The sequence below is a fragment of the Plectropomus leopardus genome, chromosome 10 (assembly GCF_026936395.1).
Source record: "Plectropomus leopardus strain MGB_pleo_1.0 chromosome 10, ASM2693639v1, whole genome shotgun sequence".
NCBI classification, from domain to species: Eukaryota; Metazoa; Chordata; class Actinopteri; order Perciformes; family Serranidae; genus Plectropomus; species Plectropomus leopardus.
This window is the reverse complement of record NC_142185.1, coordinates 24,191,803-24,209,807: the sequence shown is the minus strand read 5'-3', so window position 1 is coordinate 24,209,807 and position 18,005 is coordinate 24,191,803. Positions and strand designations below refer to the sequence as shown.

Here is an 18,005-nt window from a genome sequence, read left to right as displayed (position 1 = left end):
ATATATATTAGAATTTAATGTAGGTTACCAGCGATGTAAATAAGAACAGGTAGAATAGCCAGCATGAGGTCATTTAAAGTGCATTTCTTTGAAGAAACAGAAAACTGTGGGCAATGCAATTGTTAGAAATTACTGACTGCCATTGTAGTTAATATAATTTGTTTTATGTAGACAGCTATTGCTGTCAGGGTTCCCAAAGTCATTGAAAACCTGGAAAAGTCATGGAATTTCACAATTACATTTTTGAGGACTGGTAAAGTCTACTAACTAGTAAATATGGAAAGTTTCGGGAATAATCATGGAATTTTGTTGTGCAAAGAAATTGTTACAGTAATCTTTGGTTGGTAACCTTACACGCAATGTTACAGAATATTTATTTTCTCTAGCTGTCAATTAATCATTATCTGGTGCTCTAATCTGTATCCATGTGGGACGTTTAGTTTTACCACATTTGTTTCTTCATTTTCTCCCCAGCTACATCTCTCCTTTCATGTATGCCAGCTAGCTGAAACTGAAATGTTAAAAAATGACTGGCAAGTCTGGCAAGGGAAAAAAATCCTGATGGTTCCTGTCATGGAAAAGTTTTGAAATTTTGTCCATGAAAATGTGTGGAAACCTTGTACTTAGAGGTAGCTTATTATCTGAATTCAATACTTCACTGCAAGAATTTCCAGTGTTGGTGCCGTGGGAAACATTTTAACAGGAGGGGAACACTATTTCAAAGGGCACCAGACTTTGATACAACACCTGTAAGCGCGCAGTGTCCGTATTATTGTGTCCTGAATGCATTTAAATCATTCTGCTCAGAGCAGTAAACAGAGTATCATCAGTGTCACTTACTGTTCATTTTGAACTGACATCAGTGTGATTACTTGGAAATCACTCTGCTGGGCTGAGAGATGAAAAGACTGAATCGCAGACATTAAGAAAAATGCTTGCCACTTTATTCCCTCTAGTGGACAAAAAAGGGTCCAACAATTTAGGGAACAAACACTAAATAAAATACAAAACAGGTCCTCTATAAATGGAAAATATGAAAATACACTTGTCCTTGTGGCTATCAAAAACATGAAGTACCGGTATATACAGTGGAAATGATCCTAAACTACAGACAAGGAACGCAGTACACAAAGCTCATCACTCAGTCACACACTCATACATTCAGTCTCTCTCACTCTCACTCACACACACACACACACACAGAGCACTTCTTAGTCATCACACACATCCATCTCCTCATCCTGAACACACTTCTCTTGGTTAGAGTTAAAGAAAAGATAAAACTTCTTCCTGCCTCAGTATAACTTCAAACTGTAAAGACAATAACAAAGTTGTTAATCCGCACTGATCAGGGATCAGCTTTGCATTTCTGTGCCTGATAAACACAGCCGTGTCGAAGAAGAGAGTTGATTTCCAATCAGCGGTGGAGAACAAACTTTGGCAGCTGGAGTGCGCTCTGATGCGTCCTCCTTCAACTGTCTTTGTCTAGTGTCGTGGTGGCCAGCGTCACTGTGGTGATGGGCTGACCGATCCCGTGCATCTGCATGCGGGCCAGTTTCTTCTGTTCACACTCGGTCACCAGGTTGTTGAGCTCAGCGGCGCTGTAGCCGATCAGAGTTCTCAGGTCGCACACAAACTTGTAGACGAAACGCTTGCCCTGCACCTTGCTAATCATGTCCCCGTCGTAGTAATACCTGCAGGAGAACGTAAAAGTCAGAATCTCGCTGCACAAATAAAGTCAGACGAGAATATTTTTTTAAATAAATTTGAAACAAAAAAGGACGTCTTGTTTTCACCATTACACATCTTCAACAAGCTACTATGACACTAAGGGTGGGCGGTATGGCCTTAAAATAATATCAAGATATTTCAGGGCATGTTTGCAGTAATGAGATTTCTGTAGATATGACAAAACCACTGAGAATGTTTTATTGTTCAATAACATAAATCTGCAACTACATAATTAGTTTTATATGTTAACAAAAATATAATTGTTAAAGTAATGATATGGTAAATACATACTACTGTTTATTTAAACGAAAGCATGTTGAATGATACACATATTGCGTTATCCTTAGTTTGCAATTTCGTTGTGAGTGGGTGTGTGTTCTGGGGGTCTTCTGCACAGATTTTGACCATTTTTTAATCAGTTTTATGAAGCTGACTTTATAAAGTTTGATGCAAAGCTTTAAAAACAGATGCAAACCTGAGGGCTCTGCTGAGTTTCTCATAGTTCATCGTTGGCTTGTTCTTGCGTTGGCCCCATTTCTGTGCTACAAGCTCTGGCTGGTTGAGTTTGAACTCTCCATCCTCGCCCACCCAGGAGATGCAGTCACGTGCGTCCTTGTCTGTCAGCAGCTCCAGCAGGAACTGCCACAACTGGATCTGACCGTTGTTACCTGGAAACAAGGTATTTCGTGTGAAATGTAGTTGCAGCTAATCTGTGCTTTCAAGCTGTCTGAAGACAGAGGCTGTGTGTGTGTGTGTGTGTGTGTGTGTGTGTGTGTGTGTATATACACACACTACCTGTGCGGTTGCCAGGCGAGCTGCGTTCCTCTCCTCCTGAAATTCGGGGAGCTCTAGGGCCACGGCTCTGTTTCAATACCTTTATGGCAGTGGGTGTGCTCACTTGAGCGGGAATTATCTGCACAGCTGGAGACACGGACGGAAAACTTAGAGATAGACAGAGTATCACTGATCACAACAACTGCTAGTGTTTAGTTTCCACTGTGTTGTAAGGAGAACTGTTAAATCTGCACGAAAAGATCAGTATCCTCTCTTAAAGCTGGAGTAGCAGTTTAATTTGGGCATCATTTGGGCATAAATCTCATAATAAACTGAGCATATTGTAATTCAAGTGGCTGAATTCAAGCTCCGGCTCTCGTCCCGAGGAAGCAGTGTCAGAGAGCGAGGCGGACGGACGGTGGAGTGGCTAGCGAGCTAATTCTTGTCCCATTTGTGGTCTGATTAGCAGAGACAGAGTGCTGGGCCAGGAGGGGCTGAGAGAAAGCGCTACAATGAAACAGAATTAAATAATGCAAAGTTTGGGGAAAACTGGGTTACTGTGGGGATTCTAAAGGCTAAATCGTTGGCAACTGGACTTTCTAGAATTTCTGAAAGTCGTTCAGTTACTGTGTGAAGCTCGTGCATTTGCCTGTGGTCACCTGGTGGGAGGGGCTTAGGACAGAGAGGGGAGAGCTGCAGGAGTGGGGTGTATTCTTAGTCGCTTTCTTCCTACCCCAGCTTTAAATTTTCTAGGTCTGTTCCAACTCTTTTTTTTAAAAAAAAAAAAAAAAAAGATTTTACTACCCTGTAGGCTAGTAAAAGGGTTCTCTGTGTCATGTCTCATCGGATCAGATAAAGATCTTGAGCAACTCATGACTGGCAAAATCTAGTCCATAGTTGAGTGTCTTCAGGAACATTTCCATGTTTTATGGAGACCTTTAATTGCCCCTTTTTAGTTTACTTTGCAATACAAGACTTACGTTGGTCGATGGTGACAGTAGCGTCGCCTCCAGACTGGTCCTGGCTCGCCAACACGTCTGAAATTAACAGGATAGGACAGTTAAGGAATTAGGACAAATTCTGTATCAAAGGCTGCCGATTTCTGTCCCACGAACAAATGGGATGCAACTGTTGCCTTTATTTGACTGTCAACCATCAACACTTTTACGTTTACATGCACAGTTCAGTCGCGCTACAGTCAAAGCTCTATTAGGCCGTTTAATTGGACTACTGGTCTTGTCCCAGTATACAAGCACTGGGGGAGAATCGATTTAGTGATGGAAGTATGTTTGACTCTGCCACGGTAGATGCAGTATGCCTTCTTTCAGCTAGTTGCTGTTGGACTGTCTTCAGGTTGACAGATTACGTCACGCACCAAAACACGTTAGCAAACAGATTTCATGTCGAACAGAGAGAACATGGATAACTGTTTCAGTGCTGTACCTTTCGTATGTGCTCTATGCTTTACTTGATACCTTCATATTGCTTTGTTTTCTTCCCCATCTGTTGTTTTTCCTGGCTTTCTTCCACAAATGTATGCTTCCAGGTCAAAGTCTGGCACGGCGACTATGAAGCATGTGCGGACTGCCAAAGCCAGTTCTGGTCCATTTGAGGCGTATACATCAACGAGTAAATCATCCCCAAACCGAATTATCTTGGTATGTTATTTAAATGTGACTGAGTCTGATTTCAATTGGACTAACATTTTTACACGTATTTTAAAAGTCCAGTTTAGTAGGACTGACACAATAATTAGACTTTTTCTAACATCACGTAAACGTACTCAGTGTGTGGACACACACTCTCCTCAAACCTTTAACTCTATCTCACTCACATTTGCGCAGGAGCTCCAGGTGACTCCAGAGTATCTCTCCATTGGGAACTTTCTGAAGAAACTCCTCCTGGCTGAATCCACAGAGATCTCGGCCTGGGATGTGAATGCTGCCAATTTCCATCTCATCGATGTTAAACTCCTTCATCACCCACACGGCCCAGTGGATCACCTGGTCAGCTGACCAGAGCACCGGATCTGAGGAGAGAGAGAGACACACCGTGTTTATTTGTCACCACATTAAGGATTGTTTTTCCTACAGTAGTGTATCTGTTTAAAGTGTTTCTCACCGTAAGGTATACCCAGGCGAACCTGCTCTTTGCGGTAGCCTTCGAGTGCTGCTGCCCAGCGTGTGACCTGCTCCGAGGTCTCATCAGAGAGGCCAGATCGCTCCACAGCGATGAGCTGACCCTCCTCCACCAGAGCTCCTTCCTCTCCGGCTGCATCTGGATCAATCACCACCTCGACTGTTTCTACCGGCTTCACAATTTCCAAAATGTTCAACTTCTCCTCACCTGGACGAAGGGAAACAACAGAGATGCTCGACCTTCATGTGTGAATGTGCAAACTTAATTTTGGACACAGACAACTATTTATGGCTGTTTATTCCTGGTCTCTGAGGTGTGTTATCAATACCTGGTTTGGTAATAATCTGCAGGCTGAGCTGCACGGTGCCGTCTGTCTTCACTCCCTGATCGAAGAGGCTGTGGTCAGGGTGAAGCTAAGAAGAAAAACAACAGGTAAGCTGAATCAGACACATGCTTTGCTCCAAGAGATTGCTATCAGACTGTTTCATGGACAACAGCAACAAGAGATCATGAGATTATCTATTTATGTATACCTACCTGAATGTCCTGCAAGCAGATCTCATATGGATCCAGTGAAATTTGGATACGAGGCTCCAAGAGCTTCTTCAAATTGCCAATAGGCTCGTTGATGTCAATATCTTGTTGAATCAAATCTGATGCCGTGATGGTCTGCTCCTCAACTCTACACGAATAAAAGGAGAGGCTCAAATACTTGTAAATGTGTTTTTATTGCATGTGCAAGAGTATGCAGTTTAAGTCACCATCATCTCGCTTACCCTTCCTCCAGGCACGCCTGTTTCTCCCGTTCATCGATCTCGATCTCTATCATCTCTTCTGTTTCACTTTTAGACATTCTGTTCTCTGCAGAGAGCCAAGCTGAAGGGAAATAATGAAAGAGTGTTTAATTCATACATATTACTATCACTTAACAGGACCAAAAATGTACGACAAAGGACCAATTAAATTGATTGATTATCGGTGATAACCTAGTCCACATGGTATTTGCGCCTGCAAAATAACAACTCCACCTCTGCTTTATTTCTCACTGATTAAAAAACGATCTCAAATGAATGTTTATCTCACTATATGCAAAAAACTCACTGCTGAAAACTGTAAAATAGATAAATAAATAAATAAAAATAAAATTAATATTTCAGCATATTCAGTTTGGTTTTTGGAAAACAATCGAAGTCCACCATGAAAGTTAGCTTGGAAAAATATGACCAAAAGATTTGACAATGTATTCACAAAGGCTGTCTTAATTTAAGCGGTACAGAAACGACCATTAAAATCAATCAATAATTTGGTCAATCAGCTGATGATTTAAGTCATACCTTACTCTTTCTTATTCCTTCCTCTGAAATGTGAAAACATGCTGCCCTTTCTTTTTTATATTAATGTTGATATTTGGGTTTCAGACTGTTAGTCATATAAAAAAAACGTATTTGAAGACATCCTCGTAGGATCTGGAAATTAGTGATGGGCAATATCACTATTTTTTAAAAATATTTCAGGGCCCAAGCGATTCACATATATAAAGAAAAAAGTTAGCTGATAGAAACTTTCTAACCAATAAATGTTGTAGTTGAGGCCCCAAACTGTAGAGCTATTCATTGATCCTGCACTAAATAAATTATATTCAACATGCATGTAGTTATTAATAGTTTATATAATATATGGGGAAATTAATGTACGGATTAAAGTCACTGAAATTCACCAAAAATGTTTTAATACAAATATTTAAATTAAATACCCTTCTGACTGTTTTGCAATGGTTGTTTTCTTAATTTTAGATTAGTCGACTTTCTAATATAAACACAAACACAAACTTTTCAAAGGCCAAAAGTGACATCATCATAAATTGTTACATTTGAAATAGCATAAATGACAACATGGAAATATAAATTAAAAACATTGATCTTCACACAATATGACTAAATATCACAGATTTTGCTCGCCCTACACAAAACTGTGCAGTTTATTCTAAAACAGCTATATTGTGTACACATCTGTTGTTATAGTACTTTAAAGGTATCTTTGCATTTTTAATTTAAACTTAAATATTGCCTCTTATTTAATCCTCCTAATGTTTATTGTATGTTTAATGTTTTCACCAAAACAAATTGAAATCCTACTTAGCAATAAATCCTATTCTGATTCAGATTCACCGCAGCTCACTGCAGGAAAGGAAATTCAGATTTTTATTTCTTTCATGTAGTATTTATTTGAAAAGTCTAGTAGTATAAACAATTAAAATACACTTTAAAAAGTTGAAAAATGTATGTTTTGATAATGGAGAATATCTGGTGAGTGGTGTGTGATTTGTGGCAGTGGGTTAAGGGTCCATGATGTGAATATGAAGCAGCAGTTTGGGGGTTTTGGTCTAAAGGCCTCTGAGCCTCGACTCCTCGTTGTCCGCCCGGAACAGTTCAGTCTGCTCCAGCTGCTAACGTTAGCCAACTCGAGGGCGAGGCTCCGCCGACTAAAGGCCAACCGCTAGGCCACCAGTTATCAAAAATAGTGCCCAAACATATTCACACATCACGAGCACATGCTGTAAAAACGCATAAAAGTGAGATTTAAACACCTGGCTGCACGTGTGGATTCACTGAAGCTGGTCCGCAGTGAACCAAGTTAGCTCGTGTTTTAGCTCCGCGGGGCGAGGCTGCCCGTTACACAACCGTCGGTCCCCGCGTGCCAAACAACCGTTAAAATATCCTAAAAACGCACTGCGCTGCATGGCCGAAACAAATCTTTGTTAAATCACACTTAAACTCTGCACGTAGAAAACTTTTAAAACGGAAATAGAATAAACGGAAACAAAACAGCATAGGGCAAATGGAAAGGAGCCGGAAATCCTGGCTAAGGTTTACAGCGTTACAAGACTTCCGAGAGCAGCTGCGATAAATACGACACAAGCTTCAGGGGGAAAATGACAACAAAGACCTGCTGCGGTGTCGAGAATATACCGAAACGAGGCTCGGTTAAACACAAACTGCGACTATACGGGGAAGTAAGGACTAAAAAAGCGGGTTTTTAATCGTCTCTGGATGTATACGCACTGTGTGTTTGAGGCGGCGATCAGCAGGCTCCTCTTCACTGCTGTTAGCAACCAAGCTAACAGAACTGGTATATCTGGGTTTGTCGTAAAATAGGAATAATTAATAATAATAATAACGTTATTTAAGTTTTCCAGATGGCGAGAAAGCACCGGGAGAAGCTGCGTTAGCCTAGCTTCAGTGGAAGTTGGCTCTGCGAAGGTAGGCGTCCTCTTCCCACTAATCAACAACAGCTAGCTAACGTTAGCTAGCCACAAAATAGCGGGAAGACTGCGAGCACGACATTCACCCTACATGACACTTTGTTTATAACAAGCTTTTCTCTGATAGATCCATACCTGCTCAAATTCAGGCCGTGAAAGATGCTGATTGTATTCAACTGTGGTGGAGAAAGGAGCCAAAATTCACACACAGTCGAGTCGTATCATGCAAGTTTTTGGTCAACTACACACACACACTCAGAGGGCGGAGACTAACTGGCAACACAGTTACCCAAAAACTAGTGTGGGAAAACACAAAATGTGACTTCTCTTTATTCTAGCGTGGACTTTCTTGGTGTTATTGTAAGTTTGGATCGTGATCTGTACACATTTGTTTCCATCTTGTGCAGTTTGTTGTTTTAACAATGGAGTTATGTTGGTGTTTTTGCCATCAGATTTAATGTCGTGGATAATCATGCTTTTAAAATGATCCGCTCTATAGTGCTTTAACAAAAATATTCCCATCAAATTCCATCAAGTAACTAACAAAATGTGTAACCCATACAATCATTTTTTAATCCTTAAGTCACTAGTGTCTTCTGCAAGCTGTTTAACCCTTTGAAACTTGAACGAATTGGTTTGATGTCTTTCAGAAACACAGGGGGGAGGCAACAAGCTACTTAATACGTGGCCCAAAATTTAGCAAAACATTAAAAAAAAAAAGTTAGAAGCAAATTTCCTGAAAATAAGCACACACAAAAAGGCAAAACAAGTTTTTATTTTATTTTTTTTTTAATTTTGTAACATAATTTTAAATACAAAATTATTATCATATTCCCTAAAACTATTTTGGGAAACACAAAATGTGATTTGTCTTTAGCAGCTCTATCAGCTACATGTTTATTAGGGATGTGTGATCTTGTTTGATAAACCGTTTAAAACCTGAGCGACATCTGTTTTCTTGTGTGGCACTCAGGCACTTTTCAAAAGAATTTAAGCCTTTGAAACAAAAGCAAAAATACTCAAATACTTGGGAAACATGGCAAGAGATACCCCACTAATTGAAAGAAATTGGGGAAAAAGTGACAAGAATATAACCTGAAAATTAATTTAAATATTTGCTTCTTTTTTGTTTGTTTGTTAAAGAAGAGAGAAAAAATGTAGAAAAATGTTTTATTTATTTTAAGGTGAAATATCCAGAGAACTATAATTTTTCAATGTATAGTTATTATGATTATGTATTTATTATTTTCAGTTTTTTTTTCTTTGTAGTACTTTTTCAAGTCATTTCCCTTTTCTTTTTTTGTCATTGTTTTTTTACTCCAATATTCATAATGAATAAACCAATGTATGCAGATGTGACGATGTTTGGTGAATGATTTGCAGTAATGTTTCTAACTCTTGATGGCATTTTCTCACATTAAATGTTTAAGTGTGGAAATAATAATAAAGTCCTTGATCAAATCTAATTGCTTTTGTTTGTGGCCTTAATATTCTGACAAAGGTTTTGGCTTGTTTTTACATTCATTGTACACTCATTTTCTTGCATGTCATAATGTTTCTGCCTGGCAATCTCTAAATGTTTCTATAATAAAACGGCACGTAAAAAGCAAAAATATTGTAAACAGGATATAGAAAGCGCATTTAGATCCTATAGCACCGTGTGTATAATTCATGCTTTTAAAGTTTCCTACTAATGCACACTCACTTGCACTGTAGCTCCTGAAACACTAGGATAAAATAAGCTTTTTATTCAAGTTCACATGCAGTCACACTGCAAGGCCCTCTGAAAAGATATCACTGATACATTTTTTAAAGCAGACCTCCACTGTCAAGGAATAGTAAAAAAAATGCAACTAAAAATGCAGAATTGTGCTACTAAAAGCACTGCGTGATTCAACCAACTGATTCAGAGGCATTTAAGGATGCTACATAATATGTAACACATAATCACTGCACGTAATGTACATACAATATAAAAGCAGCTCTTGTTTCGAAAATCTCAGTAGAAACGGAAATAAACGATATTGACGAAATCCGGTCTGTGTGTCTCACCTTCAAAATAAAGGCGTCAGGGGTTTTTAAGGCGGTCAAATTACATTTGATACTTAAGTACAGTAAATATCCATTACTTTAAGACTTTTATTCTAGTAATATTCTAGTAGGTGACTTTTACCAAAGTCATGTCAAGATACACAGTACAAAGTACTGTATTTCTTCTTGATCCTGCTGCATCTCTGGAATTTAAAGATGAAATTATCAAAATCACCAGCTTCTATTAAAATTCCATCGGGCTCGGGCATGTTTGCTCATGATTAACTGTTGTACGCTAATAAAATTAATAATTAGAATAATTGTTAGGACTTTTTGACACTGGACACTTTTGTAAGAACTCCAAGGTGTTTTACATGAAATACAAAAATACAAATACAAAATAAAGGACCTAAAATACTCTTAAAAACAAAAGAACAAATGCCTAGAACAAAAATACAAAATATACAAGTTGTGACAGTTCAGATTTGGGGAGGAAGGTAGCTTATTAAAGCCTGGGTTTAAATGAGTGGACTGAGTCTGAGTTACGGATGTTAACTTAATATGTGCGGGGTGTTTGCAAAAAGAAGAGTTTTTGACAATAGCCCTTTTTTGAGATTACCTGTTTTCTACAGTCTAGATGCACATTTATTATATGCATTTATTATAGCACATTATAGACTCGTACTTTTTTTATATTAGACTCGTACTTTTTATATTTAGACTCGTACTTTTTATATTTTATATTTGTATCGTCTATTTTATCTGTTTTTTTGTTTTTTTTTCTATATTTATGTTGCACCAACCCACTAGAACAAATTCCTCGTATTGTGTTAACTATACCTGGCAATAAATCTTTTTCTGATTCTGATTCTGATCCTATCAAAAGTGGATCAACTTTTTTTTGTAGAAAATGCATTTTTAATCATTACTAAATAAAAACCAAGATTCAATGTTTCCGATTATTGTGGAGGAGTTGGCCGGAAGTGTTGTCGTTGTTGCGGCTGCTTGAACTCAGGCGAGCCAAGATGGCAGAATACCTGGCGTCCATTTTTGGGACAGAGAAAGATAAGTAAGTAGTTATCGTTGATTTATTAAATTGTTGAACGGTTTTTTATAAGCTTGACTCGTTAAACTCTCCTTTGACTACCAACTTTATACAAAGCGGTGTTTGCAGTCTGTGGCTGCTAACCCGGTTTAGCAACTGAAAGCTAAGCTAATGCTAACAGGCTAGCTAACGTTTGTAAAATACCGCGCCGTTACTGTATCTGTGTGCTGTGCAGAGCTTGGATGGTCGGGAAAAATAATCGCAACAAGTCACCTTCTTTCAGAAATAGAACAAAATATTTTCACCCAATAACCTGTATTGAAATAGCACACTAACTACCACCTACCCTCGTGTTAGTTAGCAATAGTTAGCTTCTTTCCGAAGCCCACAGAAGTCTTTGTTTCATTTGGAGATACACGGATAGTCTCCAATCATGCCTCCTAATCACTTAATTAAAGTTCAATATCTGCTCACTGATCAGTACACCGCACAGTGTTAATATTTCTTATCATTTTGGACAGTTAATGTTGAGTAAGGTAAATGAATGGGAGCAAGTAAACGCGTCCTGCCCTTTAGTGAACTCTACATTCAGTAAACACCCAGACACTAAGCTTTTACAAATAACGTTAGTTAAAAAGTTTTTTAGCCATAGTATACTTGTTTATGTACTGTTGGTCTACCTCATATAGAAGTGATTTAAGCATGTTTTCAAGACATTCTTTTGTTTAGTTCACTTTGTTTCACTGTATCTCTGTGTGACAGAAAATAAAAATTGACTCTGGTTCAACCAAGCTGAAAATAAACAAAATGTCAAAGACAGAAAGACCTGAAACAGTGAATTGATAGATTCTATTGTGATATCTGAGGGTCGACAGATTATCAGCGTGGTCGATTATTGGGACTGATATTTGACATTTTGCCAATTATCTGTATCTGCATTTTAATGATTGTAGATATAATTAATTAATTTAAAAGAAAGTGTCAGCATGAAAGACTTTTACTTTGTAAAACCCCAGGGAACTTTTTTATTTATGCATTATTTATTGAAATTTCCACGACTCTATATATAAAAAAGTGCCTGGGAACTTGCTGTATGTGATGTTGAAAGTTTCAATTTTTATTAATCATTTACTAAATGCATTTAAACAGAGTTTTGTCTTAGAGTTTGTTATATTCTTAATTCTACTTTTTTACAGATATTTTCATTTTAAATGCATATTAGTTATTGGTCTCATTAATACTAATAAATGCTATTGGTATTGACCCTAAAAAAACAGTATCGGTCGACCCCTATTGACACCTCTTTTGTATTTGATTCTTTTTAGTCCTCTTTAAAGTAAAAATTAGAAAACTCCCTGTGTGATATTGCATTTCTGGAGTCAGATGGCTTCTTTCAAAAATACTGACAAAGTCTGGAGATTTTTTTAATGATAACTTTAACTTATTTTTATTATTGCCTCTTTTCCCCCAGGGTCAACTGCTCTTTTTATTTTAAAATTGGTGCCTGCCGACATGGAGATCGCTGCTCCAGATTACACAACAAGCCGACATTCAGCCAGGTAACATCATACCTTTTTTCTGTTGTTCTTCCAAAATGTTATAATATAAATAACCTGACAGGGGGAAACAATATTTCCCCATGTCAAATGGAAAATATAGAAAGATTTAGGTCTGAAAGGGGCAGAGCATATCTGCCCTTTAACGGTTGGCGTTCGGGATAAAATTGACTTGACATCGCTTGAACTTACTGGTTTTAGGTTTTATCTGTGATCTACAAATCCTAGCTATGTGTCATATGTTTCTTTGAGTCCTAATAATATCAGACAGTCAATAAGGCAGGGTGTCACTCAGATAATGCATCCTAGTATTATTTGCAAAATGAAGCAAACCTTAAGGCTTTTTCTTGTTATTTGTGTGTACTCAGTCAGCAAAAGATGGCAAAGAAAAACGTCTTCTTGCATTTAAAATCTGACTTTTACTTTTTTTTGCAACTTGCTATTTGGCAGTTTTCTGTGCTGTTGACACATTTTAGGTGGTAGCAAAAAAGTACAGTGGTTCAACATCCAACCTTAATCAAAACAAATCACTCCAATAACTAACTTTTTTTGGTTTCAGACAATTGCCCTCCTGAACATTTACAGGAACCCTCAGAACAGTGCCCAGTCTGCTGATGGTCTGACCTGTAAGTACTTCTTTACGTTTCGACTGCTTGTCTGTTTGTATTTACAGAGTTAATAGAGATGTGCAGAGTATTCCTTAGGTTTCAAAGGGAGACCACATCCATTTATTTCATATATTTTACTATATGTAATAATTAGAAGAATTTATTATATTTTATTGATTTTTATTTTTAAATATATTATTTGTATATTTATTTTAATAATTAATATGATGTCTAAAGCCCTCGCCATTTAGAGGTTGACTTACTAATAGGATTTTTTTTTGTCAAACCAATTCTGCAAAAGGAAGTACTTGTTTGTATCAATATTGTTCCAATGAATATTTGTGGGGGAGAAGTTGTGTTTATAAACACAGCCCCCAGGATGCCGGGGCCGAAATAATCCATTTTATCTATGATTTGTTGTTTTGTTTTTCCTGCTATCTCTTCTCTCTTATGACCATTAGGTGCCATCAGTGACATGGAGATGCAGGAGCACTATGATGAGTTTTTTGAGGTAAGTCATGCCATTCGGAGGATTTAGTGCATATATAAATATATATATATATACACAGATGTTACATGTAGCTGTTAATTACATAAAAATAATCAAATAATTTAGCCATTTAACACATTCTTAGTTTTGTTTTGTTTTTTAAATATCAGGGTAGTGGGGTTATTTTGCATGTGTGAATGCACCAAATTTTATCTTGCCTCTTCCTTTAAGGGATTGTAAAAATAATAATTATAAAAATAACTATTTATATAGCATCATCAAAACAGATGTTTACAAAGTGCATTAACAGACAAAACAAAGGCAGGAACGTAGGGGTTAATGAAATAAACATCAACAAACATGCCAAAAAGAGAGAGGTCTAGAAAGACAAAGAGTCAAACAAGAAAAGCAAGAACAAAATGCAAACACAAGAGGTCAACAAGAATAAAGCAAATAAAAAGAATAAAAGTGATAAAACAGGCAGATCTCGAAAGGCAGTTAAAGATGAATGAAGTTTTAGAAGAATAAACGTAACAGATGGCAGTTATAATAATAATAATGTAATTCAACATCGCAACAAACACTCAAACACATAAATTGACGCTGAATTTTCCCCTTGCAGGAGGTCTTTACAGAGATGGAAGAAAAGTACGGAGAGGTGGAGGAGATGAACGTATGTGACAACCTCGGGGACCACCTAGTAGGAAATGTGTACGTGAAGGTGGGTGTCAGGTCCAAAATATCTTACCACTACTGTAATGCCTTGTTTTTAAGCTTGATCCAGAGCCACTTATTTTTCTAATCAACGCCACTCTGTCTGTCTTTTGATGTCCTTCTGCAGTTTCGTTATGAAGAGGACGCTGAGAAGGCGGTGATAGATCTGAATAATCGGTGGTTTAACGGACAGCCCATCCATGCCGAGCTCTCCCCCGTCACAGACTTCAGAGAAGCCTGCTGTCGCCAGTATGAGATGGGGTGAGTGCGACGTTTTCGTATAGAGCTTAAGCTTCAATAATAAACATATAAAAGATTGTGGGAGGGAATATCTCAAATCAAGACCTCTGCTGTCTGTCAGCTTCTGTAAAGCCTGCGATTTCTCATCATAAAAAAAGCAATTCCTCTTGATCGGTGAGTCAAACTGTACCCAGTTCGGCCCGAAACCTTTAAAACGTGTGGTCGCTACCACCTCCCTGCTTCCAGTTGTTTCCCATGAAATAAAAACGGGGATCTGTGCCGTTTATAAGTTCCTCATTTTTAAACTGAAACTGAAACAGAATCTGAATACCTAAAGTAATAATAATCGTGGTCTCTGGACACTTGGAGCCGAGCCGCAGCTTTGTTGAAACAATTTCACACAGCTAACGTGAGGCAGCTTTATACTGCTCACTTATGTTGAAATGATCATGTTGTAATATAACATTAGCTCAGCTGCCAAATGGGGGATGAAGAGCTGCCAACAGTTTGCAGCTTTGTTGGCGGCGACTTTACAATCTCTAAAAATCTTCTTTGTAATCAACACAACATTACATCAGTTGTTTCTAATATGACACACTGGTTCTTGTATTTGTTTTTTTTAAATGATTTTGTAGCGGTCTCTGGGTGTGTTGTTTATTGTCCTCCTTGAATGGAGCGGTGACTCTTCCTCCGGCTCAAACGCTGCCTGCTTTCATATCCTCTGTGATCTGTAAGTGGGAACCTAAAGCTTCGGTTCAGTGTCTCTGTTACGAGTTACTTCCTGCCTGTCAAACCTGTGGCCGTCAAACATTTCTCCTCCTCTGTGTGTCAGACACTCGGTCATTAGACCGACCCTGGGACTTATTTCAACCATCAGCAGCTATAACCCCATAATTTATTTATTATATATTAAATATATATTTTTATTTTCTACTGTGCATCGCTGCCTTACCTGTATAATAAATTGCGCAATAATTCAACTGCTGCAGTATTCTCTGCTGTAATTTCATAATGCAATATTTTGCATTGCATTTATATACACACTAATAATGCACAGTTGCACATATTTTCCTATTTTTACTTATTTTCTAACAGTTATCAGTGCTTATAAAAATGAGTAGCTGTAATATGTCCCAGCTTCCTTCCTGAATATGAGTTATTTCTGATTTCAAAAACCTCTGTTCCTGCTGCTGTTTACCTGTTACCTGTTCTCCTGCCTGTCCGTGATGTCACACAGACACACCAACAAAACAACACACACCAAAAAAAGCTGACAGACAGGCCGACTCGTATGATGCAGCGTTTCGCTGGCAGTAGAAATGCAGGATTAAGCGGGTTTACCCATGTTTGAAAAACCGGCGTGCATGCAGCTATTTTAGTGGGAAAGCGGTATAACATTACCGTAGTCCAAAAGAGAGAAGAAAACGACCTCAACCGTTCTTTTCCTCGTATATAATGGAACGCTGGATTTTTTTCCGAAAAAGAAAACCTAACCTTGCCCTCAACTTTGACTGCAGCATGTCAACGTTAGTAAGTTTTTCATCAATTAAAATGTTGTGTGCTGTCTTTTCCGCTCCACGCTGCCCTCTCTGCACAGGGAGTGCACTCGAGGTGGCTTCTGTAACTTCATGCATCTGAAGCCGATCTCGCGTGAGCTGAGGAGAGAGCTCTATGGACGTCGCAGGAAGAGGTAAACACATCCGTCATCTTTTCACATTCAGGCACTTCAGTAAACCTGTTGTTTTTGTAGAAATTCATAATTGCTCCTCCTTCACTTCCACAGCCGCCACAGGTCCAGGTCTCGATCGAGAGAGAGGCGATCTCGCTCGAGGGACAGAGGTCGAGGAGGCGGCCGCGACCACGAGAGACGTCGCTCCAGAGACAGAGAGCGTTCAGGACGGTTCTGAACCACAAGCCATGACTACTTGTCCCCCCCTCCCTGTATCCATCCCCAGTCTTTTTTTTTTTTTTTTTTAAGTTTGTGCCCTTCCAGGTCCCTTTGAGGACGAACTGAGAGGTACCTGATTCTGAAGCTGTGACAGCATTGACGAACTTGTCTTTTCTTTATTTCTGAAAATGACTTTCACCTCATTAAATTTAACATTTTTACTCAACGTGACTGATGAATCGTACTTGTTACACAGCGTAAATAGTTTTCTTATGTGCCGACTGCTCCTGATGGAATACAGTAAAAACTAAATGTGCACACTGACGATTATTAAACCGAATGTGCAGTTTAACTCATTTCATTGCCCTGAGGTCACAGTTTCACATTTAAATCCTGTTAACTTTATCAGATACAGACAGTTAACGTTCCTGCAATTCAACCCAATTTTTTTATTCATTTAAAACAGAAGGCAGCAAAAAGATCACGTTTTTTATCGGTCTTTACTTTTCTGAGAAGCTTTTTAAGTGAGAACGGTACTGCTGTATTGTCTTGTTAACTTAAATTGAGGAAGCATTTTTTGTTTGACTTCTTTTTTTTACTTAACACGTTTCCTGAAGGCACAGTGTTTGTTTAACTTTTGGGTCTTTTACTGTGTTACGGAGATGTACGACGGAAATGAGATCATTCTGCTCTGGCTACGGTCATTAGTTTTTGTGCCGTGCATCTGGATGTTTGGTGCCATTGAAAGATAGCTCTGGTGATTTCAACTGATGAAATACATTTACTTAAGTACTTTATCTGAGTATCTTGTAATTTGTTCAAGTGTTCAAACTGTAATTTTAACTATTTACCATCTGATGTTGTTGTTTTTACCATACTTAGCATACGGAGAAAATACATGTTATTTCCACGAGGTGCACTGTCACAAATGAAATATCGCAGACTGTGATAATCAAAAAAAAAACTGCTTTGTATGAAGTATATTGAAAACAATTCTTTTTTTTCTTTTTTTTGTAATCATCAAATTTGTTTGAGAGGGTTAAATCAGAGTTTAAGTGTTTTGACAGTGATTTTCTGACAAAACTAGTTCTAAAGTCAATCACAATTCAGTATGCAAATGTGGAAACTTTAAACGTCTAACACACGCTCGCTGAGAGCTGGCTTTTTATGTGAAGCAAGAGGCACCTCGTGTCAAGTTGTTAAACATTTCAAATGCACAATATTTGCATATTCATAGATTGGGATTTTTCATGGAGGCAGAAGGAGTAAATGTCATCTTAAAAATGTCTGAAAAAAGTAATTGAACTCTTCTTTTTTCTGGGGAAAAAAACACACCAGACACAAATAATTATTCAAATCAGAGCATTTTTATGGCCTATGTCTCACGAAGAATATTCAGTATGACAGAAGGGTAACCTTTCTTAAATTAAATGTCCTTATTTGGCTTGTTGTCACCAGCTGTTGTGTCTCTACTGACCAGAGGGAGGCAGTACTGACTCGCTGCAGGAGAACAGACATCAAACTGGA

General features: G+C 38.1%; 2 protein-coding genes across 4 annotated transcripts; one reads left to right on the top strand and one right to left on the bottom strand.

Moving 5' to 3' along the window:
* Window positions 1-922: 922 nt before the first annotated feature.
* On the bottom strand, window positions 923-8,185 carry gabpa (GA binding protein transcription factor subunit alpha). Of its 3 annotated transcripts, none has more exons than XM_042495333.2 (10): window positions 7,707-8,185; window positions 5,421-5,520; window positions 5,182-5,326; window positions 4,973-5,057; window positions 4,627-4,851; window positions 4,340-4,534; window positions 3,486-3,542; window positions 2,527-2,652; window positions 2,207-2,399; window positions 923-1,694 (listed from the first exon to the last, which is right to left on the bottom strand). In XM_042495333.2, exons 2-10 carry the CDS (start codon window positions 5,495-5,497, stop codon window positions 1,472-1,474), a joined length of 1,326 nt encoding a protein of 441 aa, XP_042351267.1. In that variant the 5' UTR covers window positions 5,498-5,520; window positions 7,707-8,185; the 3' UTR covers window positions 923-1,471. The 3 variants fall into 3 exon arrangements, with proteins under 3 accessions (XP_042351267.1, XP_042351268.1, XP_087939465.1); XM_042495334.2 differs by having other exon boundaries at window positions 8,042-8,185; XM_088083339.1 differs by lacking the exon at window positions 7,707-8,185 and adding an exon at window positions 7,232-7,438.
* A 2,666-nt stretch (window positions 8,186-10,851) lies between these two features.
* On the top strand, window positions 10,852-17,275 carry u2af1 (U2 small nuclear RNA auxiliary factor 1). Its single transcript, XM_042495337.2, has 8 exons — window positions 10,852-11,006; window positions 12,454-12,541; window positions 13,098-13,164; window positions 13,608-13,657; window positions 14,259-14,357; window positions 14,478-14,611; window positions 16,188-16,280; window positions 16,374-17,275. The coding sequence occupies exons 1-8, from the start codon at window positions 10,963-10,965 to the stop codon at window positions 16,495-16,497; spliced, it is 699 nt and encodes a 232-aa protein (XP_042351271.1). The 5' UTR covers window positions 10,852-10,962; the 3' UTR covers window positions 16,498-17,275.
* Window positions 17,276-18,005: the final 730 nt, after the last annotated feature.

Coding starts and splice junctions, on each gene's coding strand:
- gabpa (XM_042495333.2), bottom strand. CDS start 5,497: ATGTCTAAAAGTGAAACAGAAGAGATGATAGAGATCGAGATCGATGAA. Junction 4,852..4,972: donor GCAGATTATTACCAAACCAG/GTATTGATAACA, acceptor CCCTTCGTCCAG/GTGAGGAGAAGTTGAACATT. Junction 1,695..2,206: donor AAACTCAGCAGAGCCCTCAG/GTTTGCATCTGT, acceptor GTTCTCCTGCAG/GTATTACTACGACGGGGACA.
- u2af1 (XM_042495337.2), top strand. CDS start 10,963: ATGGCAGAATACCTGGCGTCCATTTTTGGGACAGAGAAAGATAA. Junction 12,542..13,097: donor ACAAGCCGACATTCAGCCAG/GTAACATCATAC, acceptor TTTTGGTTTCAG/ACAATTGCCCTCCTGAACAT. Junction 13,658..14,258: donor ACTATGATGAGTTTTTTGAG/GTAAGTCATGCC, acceptor TTCCCCTTGCAG/GAGGTCTTTACAGAGATGGA.